The sequence below is a fragment of the Equus caballus genome, chromosome 4 (assembly GCF_041296265.1).
Source record: "Equus caballus isolate H_3958 breed thoroughbred chromosome 4, TB-T2T, whole genome shotgun sequence".
Lineage (NCBI taxonomy): Eukaryota > Metazoa > Chordata > Mammalia > Perissodactyla > Equidae > Equus > Equus caballus.
In genome coordinates, this window is record NC_091687.1 from 18,194,192 (window position 1) to 18,210,320 (window position 16,129).

The 16,129-nt window shown below is 42.1% G+C and overlaps 1 protein-coding gene across 1 annotated transcript in view; it reads left to right on the plus strand.

Annotated features, from left to right (window-relative positions):
* Window positions 1-267: 267 nt before the first annotated feature.
* ABCA13 (ATP binding cassette subfamily A member 13) overlaps window positions 268-16,129 on the plus strand; it is a 408,916-nt gene continuing 393,054 nt past the window's right edge. The window contains exon 1 of the mRNA XM_001496546.5: window positions 268-388. Coding sequence (XP_001496596.3) covers window positions 320-388 — 69 coding nt within the window. The 5' untranslated portion in view covers window positions 268-319. The remainder of the gene's footprint in view (window positions 389-16,129) is intronic.

The following is a 16,129-nucleotide window of genomic DNA, read 5'->3' on the forward strand; positions in this document are numbered from 1 at the left end:
GGGGGATCAGGGCTAAGCGTGACTACACGCAAAGGTGGTGTGTGTTCTTGGAAGTGTGCGTGCCCCAGAAAGGGCCTGGGGGCTGCCTTCTGTAACCCAACCCTCTGGAACACTGGACAGCTAGTGAAAAGGTAAGATTTCTCAACAGATGCAGAACAAGAGGGACATTTGATGCCTGCCTTGTTCAGTCATCACTAATCTGCCTTGCATCACTCACTTTTGTTGGAATTGACTAATACGCACCCTGCCTTGGCCCAGACCAGTGGATATAAACCCGGTGCTTCAAACTGGCTTCCTGACCACAGCAGAAGCAGTGGGCATGGGGCGGGCTGGGCGCCAATTTGGAGCCCTGCTCTGGAAGAACTGGCTGTGCAGACTCCGGCACCCGGTGAGTGAGGGTTGCACGTTCCCCAAAGGGCCCGGTGAGGTCTGAGATCAGGGCTGATGTGCCTGCCCTCCCCACCCTGCAGGGAATCGGGGAGGCTGGACTAGCGAAAGCCAGAACCTGCCCCAAGGGCCAAAGTAGCTGAACCATCATGAGCAGCATGAAATTGAGGCTGCAGCATCTTTCAGGAAAGGGCTAATTTAGAAAAACTCTTTAAAAAAGGTGGAATTTGAACTATAATTGGTGTTTTGGGCATTTGTTGTAAAAACTAAACTGTGAACCCTCTGATTGAAGGGACAAGGCGTGAAATTCATTTAACGCATAAATAGTATATTACAGACACTGACCTCAAAGCATGAAGCTGCAGTGTACAAGCAGGGCTGACATGAGGTATCGACTCAGTGTTATTCATGATGTCAAATCTTTAGGTTAGTTCGCATCTTTTTGGAACTGTATCCAAATTACATTGCAAGGCTCTCCTAAGTAGATTGGGATTGCTCAAACCAAACTTGTGTTAATGCAACAAAGAATCTGTAAGTGTATGTTTTAATGAAGTAGAAATCAATTGCTTATTATTATGATTGACTATCCTTTATTTCTAACGCTGTTCGATTAAAATTAACACATGTAAATGTCATTTTCAGTAGAAATAGGTCTGCAGTGATGTCTACGTCGTTCCACACTTAGCATATGGAGTTTTTTTTTTTTTTTTTAAAGATTTTATTTTTTCCTTTTTCTCCCCAAAGCCCCCTGGTACATAGTTGTGTATTCCTCGTTGTGGGTTCTTCTAGTTGTGGCATGTGGGACGCCGCCTCAGCGTGGTCTGATGAGCAGTGCCATGTCCGCGCCCATGATTTGAACTAACGAAACACTGGGCCGCCTGCAGCGGAGCGCGCGAACTTAACCACTCGGCCACGGGGCCCGCCCCGCATATGGAGTTCTTCTGCTAACGAATTCTTCCATTTGAGAAATTCAGTAATTGACACTGAATTTAATTTTGCCAAATTCCCATATCCAGAATATTGATTCTTCTTCCTCAAAATAAATGTTAAAGGAGATATTTTCTTTCTCATGAGAAGATCTTCAGGATTAGAATAATTTCAGTTGGAAATTTGCACCAAAGTTTTAGGTCCTAATAACTGAGACTTCTACTCTTGACTGATTGTTGGTGTCTGCATAGGTATTTTTTAACTTATGAACAGCAAGTTTTATTGACATATGGTTTGTCTTGGGGAATTAAGCCTATTTTCCTATGAAAAAATGTTACAGGTGGAAGTTAGTTTCCTGGGGAGTACTCTCTCCTCTGCTGTATATCAACTCATTTAAACCCCAAAACAGCTCAGCGAAGCAGATACTACGACGGTCTGTCCTTCGTTACTGGGCATTTGAGTTGTTTAAACGTTTTCATGATTATTAATGCTGCTAAGATAAACATCCTCATCAGAAATATTTTGTTCATTTATTTATTTAATGACTACTTATTTAAATCCTGCATCCCATCATTCATTGCCTTATTTTTCTCTTTAGTATTTATCACCTTATAACATATTGCAGATTGACTAATTTGTTAATTTCCTCTGGAGCTTACATTAGATTGTTGGATCCATGAGAACAGGGAGTTTTTCTGATTTGTTCCCCAGCGTATTCCCCAGCACCCAGAACAGTGCCTGGCACACAATAGATGTTCAATGCATATTTGTTGAATGAGTGAAGGAAAGCAATATTTATTGCATCTCTGCTATGTGCTAGATGCTGGGTGAACCAGACCAAAGTGTGCCCTGCCCTCAAGCACCTGTAGCTTGGGACAAAGAAAGCGATGGGATAGACAATTACGTATTTAATGTCTACTTCTGGGGATACCCCCTACACATGCCCCTGCACAAGCGGGAAATGATGTTTGCACAGGGTTATTCCTCACAACACTACCTGTACTAGCATGAGAGTAGAAGCAACACACGGGGTTTGGTGCAGAGACACAGGCGCCAGCCCCTGACTGGGTCCACATCCCGGCTCTGCCTCTTACTAGTTTACTTGTTTAGGCAAATGTCTTAGCTTGGTTTTCCTCCCTAGAAAATGGGATTTTTTGTAAGGATTAAATGAGTTAGTGCTGTAATGTGCTTGCAAAAGTGCCCACCATATGAGTGGGGCCTGCTTTCTTCCTTGGGCAGAGTATAGACATGGTAGAAACCAGTGGCCTCTGACATGGGTAGGACGCAACCTCGTGGAGTGTGAGGAGAAGGGAGAGGGCGCAAGGATCACTCGAGGCTTCTGCTTGCACAACTGGGTTAGAATGGAGCCCCGGGGATGAAACGTGACTACATTCACATTGTTTCGTGCCAGTGCGTCAGAAATATTGAGGCCAGGCCCCTCTGGGTGAATGTCTTTAAACTGACCTATTTTTCACATCTTCCTCCTGTTCTCCAATGATAATCTGCAAATTCGTTGTTGTGCAGCTGCTTCCTGACTATGGAAATGGGATGTTGGCATAAACTGGGATAACCAATCTGACCGAGACATTAAATGGCTTCAAACAAATATTTAGTGAATAAGAATCGGACACTGTTTGTAAGATGAGTATACTGTTGAAGGAAACTTGACTGTTTTTATATTTACTTTAAAAATGTCTTCATTTTATTATAATTTACTGTTATAGTTCTTTTAGAAAACATTCTGTAACGGACATTTCAAAAAGAGGAAAATTAAAAAAATAGTATGGAATGGATGAATAGTACTCACGATACTTCATATTTAGCTTTATAAATTGTTGAAATTCTACTGTTCTTGGAAAAATTAGTTTAAATAGAAGAATATTTTTATAACTTTTAATATTACTGATTTTTTTCTTCTTGATTTTTATTATTGCACAAACAGCACTGTAACAATAAGGGAAACTTTAAAAATCGTCTGAAATTCCATTTTCCTAATGTGTCTGCTACTTTTATGGTCTTTTCTTGTTATTAGGCTTATATAATGCAATACTTTTGCATAATTAAAATCATAGCTTTTTTTTCATGTAACATTGAAGCCCACCATTTGAAAAGCTGCTGTTTGGTCTTCATATTTAGTGGTTTTATTGTGTGATAGTTTGTTAGCTGGATGAACTAGGTTATTCCTAGTCCTCACTATGGTGAACAACATCTTATCCATGAAGGATGCATCTCCTACCGCGTTCAGGCAGGCTGAGAGCAGTGGACGGTGCCCCAGGAGAGTCCGCATGGGCTCTTTCTGAGCAACCTCATCAGCATTGGCACATATCTGCAGGCGTTTCCACGTGAATGTAGATACGCATTTCTATATCTCATTCTAACTGTAAAGCAGCCTGATTCATTGCTTCTCAGGTTAATAATTTAATAACAACAACAAAAATAAGTAGTATAAGGGGCCGGCCCTGTGGCCAAGTAGTTAAGTTCGTGAGCTCTGCTGCGGCAGCCCAGTGTTTCGGTGGTTCGAATCCTGGGCACGGACATGGCACCACTCATCAAGCCACGCTGAGGCAGCATCCCACATGCCGCAACCAGAAGGACTCACAACTAAGAATATACAACTACTTTGGGGAGAAAAATAAATAAATGAATAAATAAATAAAATCTTAAAAAAAAAAAAAAGAATAGGTAGTATAAGCCAAGTGTCTGCTGCTTGGATGGCTCCCAGTTCTGCAGTCTCTGGGATTTCCCATGTTTTGATATTGAAGAGAGAGGCTGACTCATAGCTTACTTTCTGTGGACGGTGGCGCACTTCCCCCAATTCACCCCTCACATCGTGCATCAGTCTGTTCTCTGGGTCAAACTTGCTGCCGATCGCCTGCGTATGTTGACATCTTCCTCTCTGTCCAGCGTCTCACCTCCTGTCACTGCCCCTCCTGCCCCCGAGTTGGACAGGGCTCTAATTCCTTACTCTGTTAATGAAAGTGGATGCAAGCCTTTAGGGTTTGGTGAACTTTTACTGAAGACTTGGGCTACTGGAGGAGGATGGAGCATAGTTTAATACAAGGACATCATTGTCCTAAAAATCTATGGTCCACTCTCAATCATGGGTTGGAGGGGGCTGATGGAAATAACAAAACTCTGCTGGCCACCATTTTACTAGGAAGACACTTCTGCCTCTTGACATCACACCCTAGGTCCCTCCCCATACATAAAGCACTGTATTCTCCGTTTCAAGGGACACAGTGCTAACATGCTCATTTCCTCTTAGATAGACACAGGAATTATAGAGTCCTCACCAGGGCTGCTCCTTCTGGCCTGGCTCCCAGGAAGACCCTGAGGCTGTCGTAGCTCCACCCTGGTGGACTCTCCACTCAACACAATGCCAAGTTTAAATTCCATCCTTGCTCCCCTTAGAGAAACCCCAGTGAGCCCACCCTGCCCAGGCTGCACTCCATGCTTCGTATGTACCTCCTCGCTATCCACCTTAGAGCCTGGTCCTTGAAACATCATCTGGGAAATTAACACATAAAGAACAAATTCTCAAGCTAAGCTCCAAGTCCTTCAAACCTCAGAGCTTTTGAGCGTATATATGTGTGTGTGTTTTCTTTTATAAAACAAAACCCCTTATATTTCTTTGAAATTTTTGTCCACCACTGAATTCAGGTGCTAAAAGCCTAACATGATCTTAAAAAAATAATTTCCTTTTGGAAACAATTAATATGCTGGCCACAATTTCTGCATTTTTCTGAAATTGCAAAAAATGATAGGTATCAAGCTCCAGAAGTAAAGTAGCTCTTATTTCTTTTGGAAATTGTTTAGGTCTTAGAAGGTTGATTTTTGCTGGTTTTGTATAATTACAAGTTATCCATTATTAGTTGTCATATTTGTTATGAAAGTTGTTAAGAGTGTTAGTAGGAATTGGGAGGTCAAACATCAGGAGACTGACCTCTCTGATAGGCAGGTTGGAAAAAAGGTTGACAGATGGTTCCTGGAAAAATGCTATAGTTGTTGTATGTTTTTAAAAAATAGCAGAATAGCTTTATACTAGAGAAAATCAGAAGCTTCAGAAGTTCAAACATTAACCAGATTAACAGACTGATATTGGAAGTGTTGCTGAAGGGATTATGGGTATAAGGACTTGTAAGTGGTTTTATGAATAAAAAAGGTTAAAAAAAGTCACTGACATGGAATCTCAGTGCTGAAAGGGGTGGCTGAGATTCATTTATCAATATCAGCACCCACCATGGAGAGTGTATCTGTCAGCTTGGGGTGCTGTAACAAATACCACAGACCTGATGGCTCAAACAACAGAGGTTTATTCCCTCACAGATTTCTCTAGAAGTCTGAAATCAAGATGGGGGCAGGATCTGTTCGTTCTGAGGGCTCTCTCCTTGGCTGTGGATGGTCATCTCCTCCCTGTGTCTTCTCTTTGCCTTCCCTCTATATTTGCCTGTACCCAAATTTCTCTCTCTTTTTTTTTCTTCTGATGCTTAATTTTACTTACGTATTTGGGGAAAATGCATTCCTTTTATGTTAAAAGACACAGATTATTATAGAGAAGAATGAAAAACTTGCATTGTTTTTAAAAGAAAAAACAGACAACTCCCAGGGCCTCAAGTTTCTTCTTTTTATAATGGCACAGTCATTTTGGATTAGGGGCCCACCCTACTCCAGTATGATCTCATCTCAACTTCACTAACCAAATCTGCAGCAGCCCTATTTCCAAATAGGTCACATGCTGAGGTACTGGGGTTAGGATCCAACATGTGAATTTTGGGGGGAAGACAATTCGGCCTGTAATAGAGTATTAACAGGGCCCAACGTGGGGCTCTATCGTGGTAGCCCAGTTAGACAAACCCTCACCCTGGATTGCTTGGGACTTTCGAATGGCATAGTGCTCCTAGGTGGCTTAGACCTCAGGTGTCTTCCTCCCACCCCTTGTACCCACACCCAGGGAGAATATGCAGCTTAACCCACTTAAGTCAAATGAAGGAAATTCTTCAGAACAAGTCCTCCCTAAGAACATGCTTACATTTTCTACTCAGCATGGAGTGGATTACAACATGCTGCCACCACACATCCTTTCTCTCCTGGGCTGTGAGGCTCAGCTGCAGCTTCAAGGCATTCTCAGGGCTCTGAAAGACAGGCTGCCCAAGGGGTCAGGGTGGCCACATGGCCCTGCTGCTCTGGCCTCTGCTATCAGGACTGGCTAACTCCTGGCTGACTATCTCCCAAGTTGCACGACTAGAACCCCTCTGGCCAGCAGTCTGTGTTCCACTTAAATGTCCATGGTCCACTTCAGTGCAAGGACTGGCCGAATGATGCTGAACTTCCCAGGCATAGGTGGGGCCTAGGGGATGCTTACACTCTGGCATGTTCCACTCGTCTCTCTACAGATGTCAGTGTCCCAGGACCTCTGGCCTCAGTTGGCTCTGGCCCCTCAGGAAGCCCTCAGGGTGTTCTCATGGAGGATCTGGTCATGTGACCCAGGTACAGGACCAGTGGCCTAGCCTGGCTCAGACCCTGTGGTGGTGGTTCCAGCACAGGCAAAGGACAGAGCCTGCTGGTCATTGCGTGCCTCCAGATGGTGGTCCTGGCAGCAGTCAGCCCCGCTCTCCTTGCTATGCCCATGCTTAACAGAAGCTGACAATGAGTGTAGCGCCCTTGTGGTTAGAGAGCCCCGGTGTCAGGGCGTCCTCACTGGCCAGAGGGTCAGAAGTAAAGCCTGGGGGCACTCCTGAGCAGTGACCTGAGCGCCAGGATGCTATCTGCTCCACCTCTGAGCGGTGATACCCCAGGAGACCTCCACCCACCCAGCCATGAAGCCCACACCCAGTACTGCTGAGCAAGATGGGAAGTGGGAGGTGAGGGCATCTTAGAGCAGCTGGGGGAGCCTTGCACTATTCTCAATGTTTCCAACATTTACAGGGAATTGCACATTTCCCTGCTAAGACCATGTGGACAGCTTACATGACCTGCTTCTTTCTCTCTGGTTGGAATCATATCCCAGTGCATGTGTCCATGGCTTCACGAGGGCTCCCAGGGGCTCAGTAGCAAAGTTGGAAAATAATTCAGCATCTGTTTGGCTAGATAAGAAGATGGAAGTTGATCGTCTTCCTACTGTTCATTACCTCTGGAGGCCATGGGGTCCTTGGGGCTGGCTGGGCTGGCAGGGCTGCCCTGGACCCAGGGAAAAACCCGGCCCAGTCACTGAAGGTCGCTGAAAGTCATTCAGGTGTGTCTCTGTTTACTCAGAGTAGCGGTAGAGGAAAAGTGGTTCAGAAACGGCATTATCGGAAAGCAAACATCCTTTTGTCCCTTCGAGCTGCACTGAATTTGTTCTCTTTTTCTCCCCAGTCATAAGCAGGGCCTTTCCTTTCATTGTGATTGATCTTAACTTGCTTTAATCCTTTAACTTTAGCTTCATTTTCCTCCCTGGTCTCCCTCAAAGCAGCAGTGATTAAGTAAACAACCAAACAGAGAAAGAACTTTGAAGGGCAGCCGGGAAACTCCTGCTCCGGAGAAAGTGTCTTACTCAGAGCTTTGTTCAGCTGTAAGCATCCCTTTGTCCTGCCTCATTGCCTGAGTTTAAGAAGGGAAGAATATCTAGTCTTTTAGAGGTGTGGATAGCTGACTATATTTCAAAAACATCCAGTTTCTCAATTCCCAATTTGATGGCTTGTCAGGGTGAAAAGAAAAACAATGTCTCTTGACATTGCTCCTTTGCTGAAATTGTTACCAGTGTTTTGGAGGGAAGATTGCCAGGTCATCAAAAGGCTAGGTCTGGAAGATTTTATTTAGGGTGGTGGATTTGTGTGGCTTCTGTGAAAAAAAACTCCAAACAACCAAAAACCAAAGACCTCTTCTTTTCCTGAGAGGTTCTTCCTTTTTTCTCGGGAAGGAGATCTCTTTGGGAATCCTGATGTCCCCCTGGTTTACTTATTTACTTTATTCAGAAAAGACCTGGGTTTTTCAATTACAAGAAAGTTTAAGAAAAACCTCGTAGTAACAATAACTCCAGAGTCCAGAGGCAAAGGTGACCTCAAGGCTTGATTTACGAGACTACATTCGAGGCCCAGGCTGTCTCCTGAGGAACCATCTAGGCAAAAGAGCATGCTCATTTTGCCAACCTGGGGCTCTGGGGGCCACTTTGAAAGGAAGCCTTGTCTGAGGTCAGCTCTGCGTTTTTCACTCAGTGTGCACGCTTCTGTCTCCCCACTTCACACCACCGGGGACGTTTCCTTCCCGGCTGTCTGCTGTGGCTACATCAGGGCTCACCTGGGGTAGGGATACCTCTGTGCCCAGAGCCAGCCTGGTTCAGCCAGGCGGCTGGGGCTTGTCTCTGGGACATGATCACAGGCGCCTGTCATTCTTCAGGTTTGAAGCTGGGGCTCCCCGCAAAGTCTGACCTGTGTACCCTAGAGACCCTGGTTTGGAAAATAATCATTCCTTCGGGAAGGAACAGGCGAGGAGTCATGGGGCCTAGGGCCCATCTAGACCTTTGTCCCAGACTTACGGATCCCGGCTGAGTGTGCACAAGGGGGCTACTATAAATGACCAAAAATGAAAGTTAAAACGGTGTTGTGCTGGGACCTCAGTGAACCAGGGAACACAGAGTTTCTCCTCTGCCCTGTCTCTTTCATTTGTACTTTGATGGCCTCTGCAAAGCCGTGTGGTGTCGGTGTCCTCTCTCTCCAGAAAATCATCAGCTTTTTTAGACCAGGATCCCGGTGTTGTTTGGTCTTCCCCACACCCCTGCGTGGCAAGGCTTCTCATTCCCATTTCACAGATCAAGGAAACTGAGAGCAGGGCGGTGCAGGACTTGCCAGGTCCGCTGGAGGGGAAGCGGGGGAGCCTACAGTGGCACATGTCTGCCTGGTCTGGACCACTCCTGTTAGAATCCCAGTTCTCTCTCAGTTTCCTCCAGTGAACAGCTCCGAAAAAACACATGTTGAATTTATTTGTTGAAGGTTGGAGTGGGTGACTAGGGCAATATAGGAAATTCTCTCTTGTCCATGCCAGGGGTGGGTTTGGTGGTCTCCACATCCCTAACTGGGTCACTATCCTGTCAGGACCTGCTGGAACTGATGCTGTCTCTAGCACAGCCTTGAGCCCTGCTGAGAGTGCTTGCTGGAGTGGGTTGTGTCGGTCCCAAACACAGGCAGGACTGAGGCATTTCTGTTGTGGGGACTTGCTTGTTTCCAATGGTATTGTGTGCATGCCAACATTTCACTCTTTTGAGATATTATCTCAAGTTACGTTGTAAGAAACATTACCTTAATGCCCGGCATACTGGCCTGCTTAAAAAATAATAGTCCTAGAATGAATCCTGAAAGGTACTATGGCTGAGCAAAAGGGAACTCAAATCACTGTCCATCTCCATGGTTCATGCTACCTGTCGGCCAGCTTCTCTTCAGAAGGGATGTATAAGTCACGTGATGCCAACTGGTGTGTCCAGTGATGCATTCTCCTGGCTCTGGGGTCTAACTGTGTGCATGCGTGTAGTCTGTGCTTGCAAATTTAGTACATGTGCAATGGCACATTAAGGTTTATTTAATCTTCTATTTTGAGGGGTTAGTGTAAGGAGGATTTTTTATATGTATTTTCTGTTATATAAATCGCTCATCAAATTCTTTTCCAATTGCACAGTTAGAGGTTTGGTGATTTTTCTCTTGCTGTGTGGTTGTTAAGACCTTGCCACACGTATTACAAGTATTTCCCCAGTTAGTTACTGTCTTTTTTTGTTTATTTCCTTGTTCTTATTGTTCGAATTTAATTTGTATATGTTATAATATCTTTTCCTTTTCTTTGAAATATGTCTTTTATAATTTCAAAACTTCATTCATCCATAGGTTTGATCAATATGTTACTTTCTTCTAGTTTTTCTAGAATTAAATTTTCTCTGTTTTAGACTTCCATCTACTTCCAGTTAAGGCTTCAGTTTATCTTTGAAAAAAAATCCGAATTCAGGTGGCCTGCCACCATTGTGGAATTCTTCTTGCCTGCCTCCTTGGACTGAAAAGGTTATTTTGTCATGTATTTTGACACACAGTAGAGTCTACTTTGGGGCCTCCCATGCTATTTCATTATCTACATTCCTGTTGCTGCACCAGTTTCATTTTTAAAAGGATTGATACTTTATAATAGTTCTAACATTTTGTAGGGTTGTAATCGTTCGTAACTCCTCCTTTTACTTCAGAATGTTCTTTGCTTTTGGAATGTATTTGCTCACTATTACATTTTAGAATCATTTTGAATTAAAAAGTCATTCCAGTTGGCATTTTGAGTAGAACTGTGTTCAGTGTGAGCAGGAACTCGTCTCAGTTCTTCTCTCACCGCACACATGCTCTGCAGTCAGCTTGGACCATCTCACGCCCTCTGGACCGAGCAGTCAGTCCTTGGATGCATGTCTCCTTGACCTTCTCATCACCTGTGACCTCAGCCTCCTTTTGCCTGTAGCCTTATGTGTGCTCCCTGGACTCAGCTATGGCAGGAAACAATGTCGAAATCACTTTTTTTGGTATGTATTTTAGACACTTTCTCAATTGTTTCCTTAGAAACATCCATTTAATTGGAATCTCTCTTTTTTTTTTTTTTGGTGAGGAAGATTGGCCCTGAGCCAATGTCTGTACCTATCATCCTCTATTTTGTATGTGGGACACTGCCACAGCATGGCTTTCATGAGTACTGTGTAGGTCATTGCCCGGGATCTGAACCCATGAGACCCGGGCAGCCTGGGCAGCTGAAATGGAGCTGGCGAACTTCACCAGTGCACCACTGGCCCAGCCCCTTGAACTGGAATCTTTGTATCAAAGAGTCTGCATATTTGCAGGGTCAAAACATACTACTCACCAGGCCTGGCCCCGTGGCCGAGTGGTTAAGTTCACCCACTCTGCTGCAGGTGGCCCAGTGTTTCGTTGGTTCGAATCCTGGGCGTGGACATGACACTGCTCATCAAGCCACGCTGGGGTGGCGTCCCACATGCCCCAAGTGGAAGGACCCACAGCGTAGAATATACAACTATGTACTGGGGGGCTTTGGGGAGAAAAAGGAAAAGAATAAAATCTTAAAACAAAAAAAGAATATTTATTTTAAAAAAACAAAAACATACTGCTCACTGACTTCCAGAAAGTTTGCACCAACCTGCACCTCCTACCAGTGCTCATATTTAACTTGGATCATTTTTCTTCTTGTCTCCTTTGAATGCTCCAGGGAAGAAATTATTCCTCATTCATCTTTATAACTCACTCCAAAGCGTCTCCTGGAAAGATCAAGGGTTACATGAGTGTTTAATGAATGAATGTCAAAGGAAAAGCAATTATTTTTCAATGTAAAGCTAAAGAACAAAAACAAAAAATAAATAAATAAGGAAAGAGAGAGGCTTTGTCCATTTCTTTCTCTCAGTATGCAACTCAGTAGCCAACATAAAGCTTTGCAAAGAGTCCTCGCAGAGAGGAAGTTTGGACTCTCAGGAGAGCTCTTTGTCGTCCTGGCTCCGTGCTGTGGGGATTTCCGCAGACCAGCTGTGCGGGCAGGTCCTTTTTGATCTTGACGTTTGAACCCATTTTTCTAGGTGCTTTTTACAGCGAGGACCTCATAATACCTCTGGGAAAGTCTCCTCTTTTGAGAGACTGGCTCTCAGAGGCCCCAGCACCCCAAAGAGACACAATACAATTTCACGCTTACTGCAAGCGCTTTGTTTCCAAGGACAAGGGCAGCACACTAATTATATGCTTTACTTCAGCTTCCTTGATATTCTAACCTGATTATGATGTTTTCCTCCTCTCCCAGCCAATGAGATCTCGCGACTGGCTCCTCCCTCCCAGGATCCCTCTTTCCTTCTTAATTCATTTATAATTTTAGTTTTTGTACCGAAGTGTGTTATTCTTTGTGGTTTTCAGTTGTAACCAAACACACATACCTGTTGCCCAAGCAACTTGAAGGATTTAAAAGTGGGTTTAAACTCAGTCTGTGAGATGTTTTGTTCAAGTGAGATGGAAAATTACTTATTTAATCTGTAGGCCTGACATTCAGTCCAGGTTCCATCACAAACTAGCTCAGGGCTGCAGGGAAAATTAACACTTGGGTTTCCAATGTGTAAAACTGGCACAATATTTCTACCTCACTGTTGTCGAGAGGATGAGATAACGGATGAGCAAGAGCTTATAAACGCTCCAGGGCTGTGCAAATGAACAATTTGAGGACAGGGCTGGGTCTTCCTCACATCTGCATCCCCAGAAGAACCTCATCCATGGGATGGATGAGGCTCTGCTTCATTTCCTTTCATGAGAACATCCACCCATCCTTCCAGGCAGGGACGTGGTCATGCATGTTCACTGCTGTTTCTCCACTGCCCAGTACATGGTACACACTTCCTGATGAATGAAGGAATGAATACACTTGTTTTTGTTGCTCTTGTAAAGCATAATTTATTGATTGATTCTCCTATTTTTTTTTCATGACTGCCATTTTTTTTCATGCACAAATAGTGCTCTTGTAAGCTGTCTTGAGCACACCTCTTGGTTCACATGTGCAATACCTCCCAACAACTATTAGGTTGAACATTTTTATAGGTGAAGACCAGTCAAATATAGGCAAATTAACATGCTTCAATCTTTTACACAGTTGTTGTGTCATAGACAGAATTTGCACACCTTCAGCTTTACTAATATTGTCAGCCTGCTTTCTAAATTTCCTGTTGATCTGTATCTTCACCAACACTTGGAGTTGTCAGACTTTTTACTTTTTCCCAAACTGGTGGATATAAAATGGTATTTCATGGGGTTTAGTTAGTGTCTTCCTGGGTACCACTGAGACTGGGCATCTGTTAGGATATTTATGAGGTGTTCATAGTTTGCTCTTGTCTGCTCCTATCTTTTGACTGTTTCCTTTGGGATAATCTTCTTTCCATTGATTTGTAGGCATGTGTAGATATTCTGAATACTATGTTGTCAGTTCCATATGTTGAAATAGATTCTTCAGATCTGTGGCTGATCTCACTTTTAAAATAGCTTTGATGAATTACAGAGATTTTAATTTTAATATGGCTTAATTTTCCTTTGTAGTTTATGCTTTTTGTGCCTTGTTTAAGAAAACCATAACATGAAGAAGATACTCTATGTTGTCTTGTAAACATTTTAAAAGTTTCTTTTATTCACATGTACAGTTTTGTATATGATGAGTGGTTAGGATCTAATCTCTCCTTGCCTCCCAACCCCCACTCTGAGGGTAACCAATTACGTGGCACTATTTGTTGAACAGCAACTTTTTCTCCTGTTGATCCATTGATCACATTTTTCCTTTATCACGTTTTCAAATCAGCAAATCTCTGTTCGCTGGCTCTCTGTGCTATTCCATAGGCCAGTTTCCACATTGTTGAACGTAGTAGCACACTATCTTACTTACCATCATTTTGTAGAAAGTTGTGATTTGTGGGAGGACAAATGCTTTCAACCTGTTGGTGAAAATTGTCTTGGATATTTTTGATCTTTGCTCTCCCAAATACATTCAAGAACCAGCTTACTAAATCTGACAACAACAGCAAAATCAAAATAAAACAAACAAAAGTTTATTGGAATTCCATTGGATTGCATTGAACCTATAGATCAATTTGGGTAGAATAACATCTTTATGATATTGTCATTTCTCATACATTGACATGTTCATCTATTTAGGTTGTCTTTGGTATCTTTCAATAAGATTTCATAATTTCCTCATGAAATAATTGAACATATTTTGGTTAGATTTTTCCCCTAATTTTTATTGATAATGTAAACGGTATTTTATTTAAAAAATACGTTTTCTTACTGATTCTTCCTGGTGTAGAGAATTACTGTGAGCGAGGCATTGAATTCTTCTTCTCTCAAAGTAAATTTGGAATTTTCTTTCTGTAGTTCAGCAATTGTTGCTTTATATATTTTGAGTACATTTATTAAGTATATAAATGCATGACATTATTATATCTTCCTATTGTATACTTCTTTTGTTATATAGTGATCCTCTCTATATCTAACAATGTTCTTTGTCTTAAAGTCTCTTTTGTCTCATATTAACATAGCTAATTTTTTTAATATTTGCCTATTATATCTTTTTCATCTCTTTACTTTCAACCAGTCTGTGTCCTTATATTTTAATTTGAACTATTCTCATAGCATATTGTTTTTTCTTTTTTAAATCAAGCCTGAAAGTCTTTGTCTTTCAAGTAGTGAGCTTAATCCAAGCATTTATTGAAATCTAAGCATATTATTTGAAAGTTTCTTTAGTGGAGGTCTCTAGTTGGACAATCTGGTTTATAATTATCTGAGAATTTTCTTTTACCATCACTCTTGAGAGAGAATTTTTCTGGGTACACAATTCTAGATTGACAGGATTTCTCCAAGCAACTAAAGATATTTCATTATCTCCTGGTTTCTCACTATTGATGAGTCCTTGGCAAGTCTAATGATGCCTTTGACGTAGCGTGTCTTTATTTCTTGAATTGCTCTTGAGATCTTCTCTTTGACATAGTTGTGCTGAACTTTTTATCATGGATTTATATTTTCTGGTAAATGTTATATTTCTTCTATCAATGAATTTGTGTCTTTCATTTGTTCTGGAAAATTCTCAACCCATAGTTATTTAAATATTGCCTCACCTGTTTTTTCTCCATTCTCCTTGAGGAGCACTCTTTCTTTTATAGTTGAATCTTACATTTAAAGATTCAGCTCACGACTTCTTCCTAATCTATTTTTTGGGTCATTCCCTTTCTCCCAGCTCTTTGGAGATTTCTTTTACTTTCTGTAAGACCAGCAATGCAACAAAAACTATATCATTTTAGCAGGAGTTCTCCCATTGTTTCTAGTCAGCATAGTACTGGAAGCAAAAGTGGTATTACTGGATTTTAAATTTTGTCCCTTTGTCATTTTGGCTGGATTTCATTGCCAAGGTTTTCTTTTTCCCTCAGGGTTCCTAGTTAATGAATAATCTGTGTTCTTATATGATTGAGAATATATGTATTTTGGTTTTTATTTAAGGGTCATTTTGGCTGGATGTCATATTTTTATCACACTTTCTTTCTCTCAGAGCTTTATAGATATTGATGCATTGGCATCTAACATTGAATATTTTGAGGATAAGTTTAAGGCCAGACTGTTTCTTGTTTCCTCCTGTGTGGATAGCTGCAGAGTTTTTCCTTTATCTCTGAGGTTCAATGGCCTTAGTTCAACGAAAGCTTGTTTTTTCCAAAATATGGCATACTGTTTCAGTCTTCTGATAATGTCTTCTTCCTCCCCATTTCGGGGAAATTCTCCTGTGTTATATCTTTGAGCATATTTTTTGTTCCATTTGTTGGATTCTTAACTTCAGGGACGTCAATTATCCTTATGTTGCATAGTTTTTGTTTTTCAAATACATTAGCTTTTCTGTGTTATTATTTTTGTCATTAAAAATCTTTTTAAAACATCATTGTTGTTATCTCAAACTGTTTGTCTAATGCAGAAATTCCAATTTAACCAGTGTCTATTCTCTTTTTGTGGTTTCTAAGTCATTTAGAATTGCACAGTGATTTTAAAAAAGCTTCTCCCACAGAGTCAGCCTCTTTGTTCACTTTTCATATTTCATTTGATCATCCTCCACAGAATTTCCCCGACTCCTTTTTCAGAAGAAAAAGGAGATAAGGACACTCCTTCGGGGTGCTTATCTCACAGATGCAGGTACTGGGGAGAGTCACTGGGATCATGAGGGACATCATTATGGCTCTGGAGAGTCTGGGCTGAGTTAGGACCGAGCCATGGTGGGCTTGTCTGATCTGCTCTGGAAACTTGTTTCTTGACATTTTTGT